Source organism: Streptopelia decaocto (assembly GCF_964273445.1).
Source record: "Streptopelia decaocto genome assembly, chromosome: 23".
Taxonomy (NCBI): Eukaryota; Metazoa; Chordata; class Aves; order Columbiformes; family Columbidae; genus Streptopelia; species Streptopelia decaocto.
Window position 1 is genome coordinate 223,544 of NC_138678.1, and position 10,617 is coordinate 234,160.

The 10,617-nt window shown below is 48.7% G+C and overlaps 1 protein-coding gene across 1 annotated transcript; it reads left to right on the forward strand.

Annotated features, from left to right (window-relative positions):
• The first annotated feature begins 30 nt into the window (after positions 1 to 30).
• Positions 31 to 6,841, forward strand: DNAJC8 (DnaJ heat shock protein family (Hsp40) member C8). The gene is made up of 9 exons (XM_082071351.1): positions 31 to 171; positions 1,301 to 1,402; positions 1,919 to 1,975; positions 2,852 to 2,918; positions 3,306 to 3,400; positions 4,214 to 4,285; positions 4,590 to 4,681; positions 4,850 to 4,925; positions 6,097 to 6,841. The coding sequence occupies exons 1-9, from the start codon at positions 100 to 102 to the stop codon at positions 6,217 to 6,219; spliced, it is 756 nt and encodes a 251-aa protein (XP_081927477.1). The 5' UTR covers positions 31 to 99; the 3' UTR covers positions 6,220 to 6,841.
• Positions 6,842 to 10,617: the final 3,776 nt, after the last annotated feature.

The following is a 10,617-nucleotide window of genomic DNA, read 5'->3' on the forward strand; positions in this document are numbered from 1 at the left end:
GGCAGCGCGGGAAAGGGACGCCGGGGGGGCGGGGCTTGTTGCTACGTCGCGCGGCTACGTGCTCACGCAAACTTGCGCGGCGTCACGTGGGTGCTGGCGATGGCGGCGGCGGCGGGGGATGCCGGGGCGGGGGGCGCCGCCGAGGAGGCGTTTCTCACCTTTTACAGCGAGGTACCGGAGCTACCGGGCCGCCCCGCTCCGCCCCCGGAGCCCTGCCCCGTCCCCTGGGCCCTGCCCAGCCGTGGCTGGCGGCCGGTAGCCTCCCCTCCCGGCGCTGGGGCCTGTGGGGCCGCGCGGCGCCTGGCCCGGGCTGGCAGCTCTGAGGGGAACCGCCGGGCCCGATCCTGGCGGGCGGGCCCGAGTCTGACCCTGGGGGGCCCGATCCCGGAGGGGGGGCCAAGGCGCTGCCACGGGCGGGGGGCGAGTGAATGGCCGGGTGGGCGAGCGGCAGGTGCTCGGCCCGGGGGAGGGTGGCTGTTCCCCGGGCTCGCTCCGTTGCTGGGCCTTGTTGGGGACAGGCGGGCGTTGGGAAAGGTGCGCGGGGCCCTTTCCCACAGCCTGTGCTGATTCCCGTTACTTTGTGCAAAAGCTCGGGTGTGTTTACCTGAGAAAAGGTGATGCCACTGCTTTGTTCTTATTTAAAGAATAAAGGTGAACATTAAATATACATGCAAGATTTGGTTTGGCTTAATACCATAAAGCACGGGTGTCACACTCTTTTTCACCAGGGGCCACATCAATTTTGCGGTTGCCTTTGAAAGGCTGAATGGAATTTTATGACTCTGTAAATGTAGAAGCAGTTACATTGATACAGTCCAAAAATTCCATTTGGCCCTTTGAGGCTGATGTGGCTCCCAGTGACAGTGATTTGATGCCCCTGCTGTAAAGGACAAAACGTAAATTGAACCAAACTAACGTGTGGTCAGAAAGGAGTTGTGTGTTTGCACTGGTATAATTTAAAGTGTTTAATGGGCTTTCCTGCCAACAGGGGGTTAAAAGCAGTAGTGGGATGGGTTTCTGAGGAGTTGCAATGACAGGGCTGGTATGGGAGCATAGTGAGGGCGAAAACCACAGCTGTTGAGCTTCATATAGGAGAAGCAAGCAGAAGTGCTTTCTGGGGGGCTTTGTAGTTATAATGTAATGTTAAAAATACTGTCATGCTGTACGGAAGGCTAAAAAAATGCGCTGTGCTAGTGCTTGAGTAACTGCAGGCTTGGGATGAGCAAGAATTGTGGTACAGGACGGTAATGGCTGGTGGAAAACAGGTAAACGCACTGTGATGGTCTCTTTTATTCTTCAGGTAAAGCAAATTGAGAAACGAGATTCTGTCTTAACATCCAAAAACCAAATCGACAGGCTGACCCGACCTGGATCTTCCTATTTCAACTTGAACCCTTTTGAGGTTAGTTTGACTCAGTATAGCAGCTTCCAGATTTACTGCAGATTTATTTCAGTAAAAAGACCAAACGTAAAGAAAGAAGAAAATTCCCTAGACGGTCATGGAAACCAAACAGTAAAACTGTCCTGTCTTCTTCCAAAATGATAAAATGAATAATTTCTTGCACAGTAGTATGTTTTCTGCCCCAAATACTCAGTTGCAAATGATCCAGCAGTGTCCCAAAGGCACCAAATGCTTCTGTTTCTGCCAATCAAAGAGTTTCTACAACTGGTTGAAGGTTTAGACCAGTTGTGGCTGTTCAGGGCTGGCAGCTGTCTACGTGAATATCCCAAACCATGTTTCTTTTATAATATTTCTGTTTCACTAGGTGAATATTCATGTCCTGAAGCAGCTCCGTGATGGGGGAAGCTTTTGCTCTTGTGTCTGTACACCAGGGAACCAAGTGTTGGAGCTTGTTGCCAGGAACCTGAAACATGGGGAGTATTGTCGAACTTCCTCTGCTCTCCTGGTCTCTTTTAGGTGCTGCAGGTGGATCCTGAAGCTACAGATGAAGAGATAAAGAAAAGATTCCGGCAGGTATTTGGCTTTTGCACTTGAAGCCTCTGGAAGGGAACTGGAAGGTCTGTGAAGATTATGCAGCTGTGCTTGGGAACAAGAAAAACGATGGTAGAGGAGCAGCCATTTGGGGAAGAAATGCATAGAACAATCTTTGTATCAACAAGTGAGGCGGGGTCGGACTCTGCTTCCTAGAAGCAAGTGCAAGGAGCAGAGGAAATGGCCTCAAGTAGCACCAGGGGAGGCTGAGGTTGGATTTAGGAACAATTTCTTCCCCAAAGGGCTGTGGGGCATTGGAACAGGCTGCCCAAGGCAGTGCTGGAGTCACCATCCCTGGAGGGGTTGACGATGGGCTGTGGGTGAGTTCTGTAGGTGAGAAGAGAACCTTTCAGTCTGTTACTGACTTCTCAGCTCTGTGAATCAGTAAACTGGGGTTGTTGGAGTTTTCTTTCAGTAAAGGAGCCTAAGAAAAACCTTACCTGCTCTTTTAAACAGTTTAGTGTTTGAACAGCCTTATGGATACTGGAGAACTGCGTGGGAGGTGTTGAGTGAAAGGGAAACTTCAGTTGAGGATGATCTTTGGAGGTGTGTTTCTTCTGAAGACCAAGGTTACGAAACTTGAGTGGCCAAGGCATTGCTATCATCCCCAGGCACCGCAACTGAAGGGTGTTCATATTATTCTGTGCATCTCAAGCTGCAGAGTTTCTCAGACAGCCTGGGATTGTATTTGATTTATAAGCTTTTACCAGTGCATCCTTCTGCATGTTGTCAGCTGATTTGTCTGTATACAAAGGAACGTCATCTCCTGTGATTCCTTTTAGCTGAGACTTTCCCTACTCTCCCCAAAATCTGTGAAACAGTCTTCATCTTCTGATAGCAAGACCTTTTCTCTTGCAGTTGTCAATTTTGGTGCATCCAGACAAAAATCAAGATGATGCAGACAGAGCCCAGAAGGCATTTGAAGGTAACGCTCTCACCCTTTTTCTGGGCTGGTGGATGATAGTGGTGGGACTGGTATTTTCCTGTAGCTGGTTTCAGTTTTTATTAGGGGTGGAGCTGCTGGAGATGAGGGAGCAGCAGATGTGGGGTGGTTTTTCACTAGGTGGCAGTGATCACATTGCCTGTTTGCAACGGGGACAAACAAGTTGAGATTGCTCAAGAAAAACTGTTTAATCTGTGCGGTAGATTTTATTCGAAGCCCACACGAAAGAAGGAATGTGATGGTTTTGGGTGTATGCATCAATCAACCCCCCTTCAAATTCTAGGAAGCAAAATTTGTAGGGGTGCTCAACACGTAGCAATCTTGTGATGCCTGGTGAATGGTGCTATTGACGTCGATGCTTTTTGTTAGCCGTAGATAAAGCGTACAAGTTGCTGCTGGATCAGGAGCAAAAGAAGAGGGCCTTGGATGTCATACAGGCAGGAAAGGAATACGTGGAACACACGGCAAGTATTCCATAGGCCTGGCCAGGTCGTTTGTAACGTGGTTTTGGTTCAACCTGCTGCATGTTTGGGTCAGTCAACGGTGAGCTGAGCAAACCTCGTAGTGACACCACGCAGTTGGACTCAGGGGCTCTTCACTACACGAACAAACGCGCTTTGTCCCCGACTGCCGGTGAGCTCAGCGCCAGATAATCCCGTGAAATTCAGTACTGGAAATAATTAGGTCAAGCCACACAGCCTGACCTAAATATTTTTTTTTCCGAGTCTGTGAATGAACGACGTGGTTCAGATGTGCGTAGGTGGAAGAAAATAAGTGGTGACAGCAGGAGACTGGAAAGTTTGGGGGGAAATGACCTATAAGATAAGAAAAGGAGCTTGGATTATGCTGGCTAAGAAGTTAGTTGAGTGACGTGGGTGGACTAAAACACAGCACACTCGAGAGAGAGATACTCAATACTAGAGAACTCAGATACTCTAAAGCAAGGAACACCTGATGTTCTGCTGCTTGTTCGTCTTTTAAATATCACAAGGCAAAATAAACTTCCTGCTGGTTTGGATACAAATATATCTTAAAAAAAAAAAAAAAGGATTGTGTTGAATAAATAGTATCTAACATAATGTTTTAATTACTACAATTCATGTGATAATGATCTTACATGTGCTTATCTAGACCTAGGACTAGGACTTCGTCACCTGTAATAAAACATTGATCCAAATCAAGAACTTACTGTCGTCCAGAATTCTTTCCACACAGTGAAGCAGGAATATAAACCCTATAAAACTCTCTAGGCTCTTACTTTTTTTCTTTACCTTTAGGTGAAAGAAAAAAAGAAGCAGTTGAAGAAGGACGGAAAACCTCCCACTGTAGAAGAGGATGATCCTGAAGTTGTAAGTCATGTGCTGTTCAGAGAAACTGGGGAGTCCAGGATGTATTTTGAGGAATTAAGAGTCAAAACTAGTACAGAAGTATTTATTAGACTTAAGAGTGTTGTGAATCCTTGCACTTAAAAAGAACAAATTCTGATAAGACATTGTAAACCCACACATTTTAGAAAACAGTTTAGCTGTAGCATAGAGAGTAAATATTATCTAAACTTCACGTTCCTTTTATCCTTTTTACGTTCTTACATAAACCAGACTTCTCTAACTGTGTTTATCGGCATCATTTTAAGATTGGTTTTGTGTTTTACAGTTCAAACAAGCCGTATACAAGCAGACCATGAAGCTCTTTGCTGAACTGGAAATTAAGAGGAAAGAAAGAGAAGCTAAAGAAATGCACGAAAGGTATGAGGGGTGTTCTGCTCATGCAGCTCAGGTGTATTTATCTCTTCTGATAAGCACTTTAATCTACCAAGAAACGAGAAGACTCTTCTGAGATGTTTTGATATTACTGCATTTCTTTATAAGGCAGATGCTTGTGGCTTCATAACTTCTTTGTGGCTTCCCTTCCAGGAAGCGGCAGAGGGAAGAGGAAATTGAGGCGCAAGAGAAAGCCAAACGAGAGCGAGAATGGCAGAAGAACTTTGAGGTAATCGCCAGCTTAACTTCCAGCAATTTTTGGCCACGCTGCAGGGAATGAATGACCCTGGAGGGAAGAGAGACTTTTAGTCTGCAGGTGCTATAAGATCATTTAAGTAGACACTTAGTAAAAGATGCTGCACAAGCCTGGGTTTTGTCCTTTTGTGGAGAGAAGGGGCCACCAATAGGGCTTTGGTATCGCTTCCCACAAACAGGTCTGGAAGATTAAGATTTGTCAGTTCTGTCAGCAGCTCGTTCTTGCCCCAGTCAGAAATTGGAATTGCTGCTTAGCCCAGGTCACTGGTGACCAGTCAAACTTCATCTGGCAGCTGTTCAACCATTAGTAGCCTGTAACTCATCCCTCATTACACACCAGAGATGAAATGTGACATGTGAGGAGTGGTGAGCAGGAGAGAAGTCAGTGATGGTGTGCAGGACCTCGTGAAAAGATGAGCTAGATTGGTCATTTAATCCAAAGCCAGATCCCAGCCCGTGTTCAAGAGGACTTGAGGAACGAGGGTGTCTGGGAAAGAAGCGCGTGAGCTGCGTAAGGTGGACAAGTAGGGTGTTTCTGGAGCTGAGCTGGGAAGAATTTGTGTTCGTGTGCTATATAAAAGCTGGATATTCTGGAAAACTCTTAGAAAAGCCCCAAACAACCCAATACAATAATCTCAGCCTTTCAAGGTGCTCGTGTTGTACGTCTGCATTGCTCTTCTGGGCTTTCCTGCTCCTGGTGATTCTGGTCTTCGACTGCATCGTTGTTCCGATCCTTTCTCTTTACCCTAAAACCTGTATGTTTTGTCCCTTGTGTATGTTCCGCAGTATTTCTGAATCCTCATAGGAATGGTTGAGGTCAGAAGGGACCTCTGGGCTCCATCTGGCCCAACCTCCCTGCTCAAGCAGAGCCCAGGACCCTCAATAAAAATGTGTTTCCAGGTGTTTAGATCGAGCCTCCTGTGATCCAGTTTGCGCCTCTGGTCCTGGGCAGCCCAGGTGTTCGTTCCACCCTCCCTCAGATACTGCGCAGGTTGATCAGATCCCTTTGTCTCAAGGATGCGAGACAGCGAAAGCAAGCGCACGTTCTGGGCTGACAGATGAGGAGCATCCACTGGAGATGAGGTTTCTTGTTTCCTTTGGACATCTTGCACCTCTTAACTCTCCATCTCCTCTCTCGTTCCCAGGAAAGTCGGGATGGCCGTGTGGACAGCTGGAGGAATTTCCAGGCTAATACAAAGGGGAAGAAAGAAAAGAAAAACAGGACCTTCCTGAGACCTCCCAAAGTAAAAATGGAGCAGCGCGAATGATCCGGGCGGCACTGCCCAAGTGCGGCTCCTCAGTCCCCTCCCTGCTTTTAAGGACTCATTGGCACCTAGAGTAAGAATTGCTTTTTCGTAGACTGTTTGTTTCCAGTACGATTAATTAATTGGTCAAAGTATTTTTTGTACTCTGTCCCTTTGAACTAGGGCCATAGTATGAACGCGGCCAGGAACCCGCTACACGTAGAGCACTTGGCCGTTATCGCTGTCCTGTCTGTCTGCTGCCCCGTAACTCGGTGTTTTGTACCTCACAGAGATTGTGCTGTTTCCACTTCCATTTGTAGCCTGAGAGCTGAACAAAATATCAGAGGTGGATCTGTACCTTGCTGGGCATCGTCTTTCTTGGCGTGTTCAGCGTCAGAAAGGTGTGAACTCACTGGGAATGTGCTTCCAGCACGGTGCAGTGCAGCCAAAAGTCCTCACTGCTCTGAGTGGTGCTTGGAAGGACCTTCCCCGAGCCCTGATTTCCAAATTAACCCCCAGCTCTCAGGCTTAGCCTTCTGTTAATCTCAGACCAGCTGGTCACTTCCTGTAAGGAAAAAGATAACTTCTCTTGATTCATAGTTAAGTTGCGATGGTCTGTATGTAAAATAAATTTTTACCCAAGTTACCATTGTGGCTTTTTTTTTCTTGGAATTATTCAGGAATAATTGCGGGGGTGCGAATGGAGCGCTGGGCGCTGAAATGCTGCTGTTGAGCGTGAACACGTCCCTGGTGAGGGTCTGAAACCTGAACTGTTGCTGCGTCCTCGTCTTCCAATGCCACCAATCTTTGCCAGTCTTTGCGCTGCTCCTCGCGTCTCAGGCATTGTCGAGATCTCTCTTTGGAAAGATGGGTTCTGCCGCCCTGAAGCGGCGCTTCCACCTTCCGATGTCTCAGCTCTTTAGATTTTAATTAATTGCCGTCTATTTCTGCCCGCTAGGGAGGAGCGGTGATACAGTCCTTGTGTTACCAAACAGATTCTGCAGGAAAAGCCGCCGACAGCACCCAGGGTTCGGATGCACCTGCCGCAAGGTGACTGTGGCTTCACAGGCAAACGCTGTGGGGAGCTCATGGAATTGGGAGGATTTCTGTGCAGTATCCTGGGCCCGGGCGGTGAAGGTGCCCGCTATCCCACCAGCTCTGCTCTGCCTCGCGAGGGCTGGGCGGCTGAACTCTGCCCGCTGGATCTCACACAGGATTTCTCAGCTTTTCATTAGTTACTGAGACCTTCTCTATATTCAGGGCTGTCACCCTATGTAAGGAAACTAATAGGTTTGGATTAAACAGTTGGGCTTTGCTTTTATTCTTGTTTTTACTGTGGGTACAGAAATCCATTCTTCAGTTTTTAATCTTTTACATCGACTGGTTTGTTTTTCTTGGGGAAAGAGCTGGGCAGAAATACCTGAAATTTATCACCCGTTGTGTCCCACATCCCCATTCCCTCCCTCCCCACCCCTCGTGTAAATAACGATGAATTTCCTTCTGCAACACTGATGGTGACATTTCTTTCTCTTGTGAAAATGGAAATATTTCTTTTTTGTTTCTATGTGGCAGTATTTGAGGGTCACGGGAGAGGAACTTGTACTACGGGATGAGAGTTGTTCTGTACCATGTGTAGATGTGAAATCGCTATATTTGCCTGTGTTATTCCTTCCCCGTCCCTTTCCCCTTCCCTTTCCCCTTCCCTTTCCCCTTCCCTTTCCCCTTCCCTTTCCCCTTCCCTTTCCCCTTCCCTTTCCCCGTCCCTTTCCCCGTCCCTTTCCCCGTCCCTTTCCCCGTCCTTTTCCCTTCCCTTCCCCTCCCTTCCCTTTCCCCTCTCCTCCCCTCTCCTGTCAGATCTGTGTGACCGGACAATAACGCAGGTGAACTGAGCAGCATCGCTCTGTTCAGGTGCTGAAATACCTTTTGTCGGCAGAGCCTGATCCTCCGCTGACTGGTAGGACACGACTTCCTTCAAGCAACGATGAGCCGCGTTCGTTCTGGGGAAAATGTCAGTTAAATTTGCGGTGCTGTCTCGCTGCTGCAACCTCTTCTGCTTCCTGGGTGCAAGAACGAGCGGTGCTGGGCAGTAGCTCAGATATCGGCGTGTTTGTGAGCACAGAGGATGTGCTGCCCCTCTCCCTTATCTGCCTCTTATTTCCTGACAAAGTGTTCAAGCTCAGAGACCTGTCCCAGTGCCTCTTGTCCCAGAGTCTGTCCTTTGGATGTTGAAACACGGGCCTTTCATGCCATGTAATGTCTTTGCTGGCTGATGATGCTACTGACATTTCACATCTTCATGTTTTTTTCAGGTAGCTCGGGACAAGTCCTGTGAGAACTTGAGATGCTTGTAGGACCCATGTTACGCTGCTGGTTCCACTGCTTGGAAATGTTTATGAGTCTGACCGGTGCAGCCTGCGGCCGAGTCACCAAAACGCTGCTGCTGTGGGCTCCTGCACTTCGAGTCACTTTTTCCACGGGGTGGGTCAGCAAAACGTGTGGTTTAATTTCGAGAGGGAGAGATCTCTGGGCCTCCTTCCTCCTTGGAGCTCTTTCTGGGTCACTTGGTCCTCAGAGCCAAAAATATTTGTCCTCGATACGCAGGGCAAGAAAATACATTGGTGGGAATAAGGAATATTTGGTTTTCTCTTTCGGAAGGAGAGAAGGTACCAAATAGCTACAGAAGCACCTTTCAGTAGGGTCTTGGCTTTGTTTTTTGGTAGAAGTAACTTGACCTCAGTGTCCAATTCCCACAGAATGTTCAGGGGGATCTGCCGGAGGTTAAACCTCTTCTTGGTAAAATAAACCAGTGCGTTACTTGAAATTTTGCTTAGTTTGGCAAACACCGTGCTCTACGTCAGCTCTCCGCCCCTTCTCCCGGGTGGTAACGGCTCTTTCACCGCGTGCCCTTTGTGTTTCACGAGCACAACTAGTTCTGAGGGATCAACCGCAGCCAGACAGAGGGACCAGGCAGGACAGACTGAGGGCTTGTGCCCTCTTCTTCCCAATGAGTTTCTTTTGCTGCTCTTTTAAAACAACTGAAAGTGGAGAGGAATGGTGAATGGTTGGCCTTAACGTGGGAAGTTTCCCGCAGGAAGCGCTGGGCGGTTGCAGGGCGCTCTGCACAGCTAACAGGCCATTTGGCTGCCTCTTCCTCTTGCGGCGCGAGCGTGATGCTCTGCCCGGGCAGCTGGAAAAGAAAAGGAGCATCGTCCTTGTCGTGTCGTCCTTGTCGTGTGGGGCCGCTCGCTGTTGTTTTCTGGAGGTAACGGTTCCTGGGCAGGTGACGCTCCCGCAGCCCCGGCTCCGCGCTGTGCACAGACGGGCCGGGCTTTGGGGGCTGCTCCGCGGGGCCGGGCTCCTGCCTTCCCCGTCCCAGCCCAGCGCTGCAGCCAGCGCCGCAATGTAGGAACGATTTTCAGTGCTCCAAACTATTGTTTGGTGGTGTGGCCACCAGGCCACAATTACAGAACTTGATGATACTCTAAAATGCTCCATTTTGCAGTTTGATCCAGCACCGCGTGGTGAACCGCATGGTGCTCATCGCACCCCAGACTACTGCCTGTAAAGAGATTTTAGACCTGTACGGTATTGCCATGAACCATATTTTGACCTACAGAAAATGGGAAGAGCAACAGTAACTTGAAAGTGGCAGAAAATATTTAGCATTCAAACTTGTTTTCACACGGACCAAAAGAGGTGCCATATTCCAATACAAAGCCTCTTGTCACCAACACCTGTGACCACTTCAGAATTAACCACTTCATTGCGTGCTGAAGCAACATTGTTGGTCAAGAGACCAGTTTCTGGCACAGCGCTATTTGTAGTTACTTTTGCTTTCTCTGAGAGGCTGCAAATAATGAGACGTAGACATTAACACCTCGTAAATACATTTAACTTTCCATTTAGCTATGGCTTTATTCAGCATGACTGTAGATAAGGGGAGCAGCGAACAATCATTGATGCTTAAAGAACATTTTAAAAACAAGTACCAAGGCCTCGTGTTTGTTCTGAACCTGTTCGTTTTATTTCCAGGGAATACTGTTTAATTTAATAGTCTGGATTCAGGCGGGTCCAGGACTCACTGTTGAGGCTCAGCAGCCACACGGTGCGAATCACCGTCCGGTGCAGCTGTTGCAGTTCAAATGACTGAACTGAAATGCTCTGGGGAGCGACCTCTGGGGGTCTCTCGTTCAGCAATGCCCATCCTGACTGTCCTGCACCCCCGTGTGCAGCTCGTGCCCCTTGTCACACCACCCGCCCCTAGTGGGAAGAGTTTGCTTCTGTCCTCTTTGACACGTCCCTTCCAAAAGCTGCAGGCAGTGACCGATCTGTCTCAGGGCGCCGTCCCCCTCCGGTTCCCCGCGGCCCGTTTGAGTGGCACACGCGGTTCCAGGTGCATCACCAGCACCAAGCGGAGGGGGT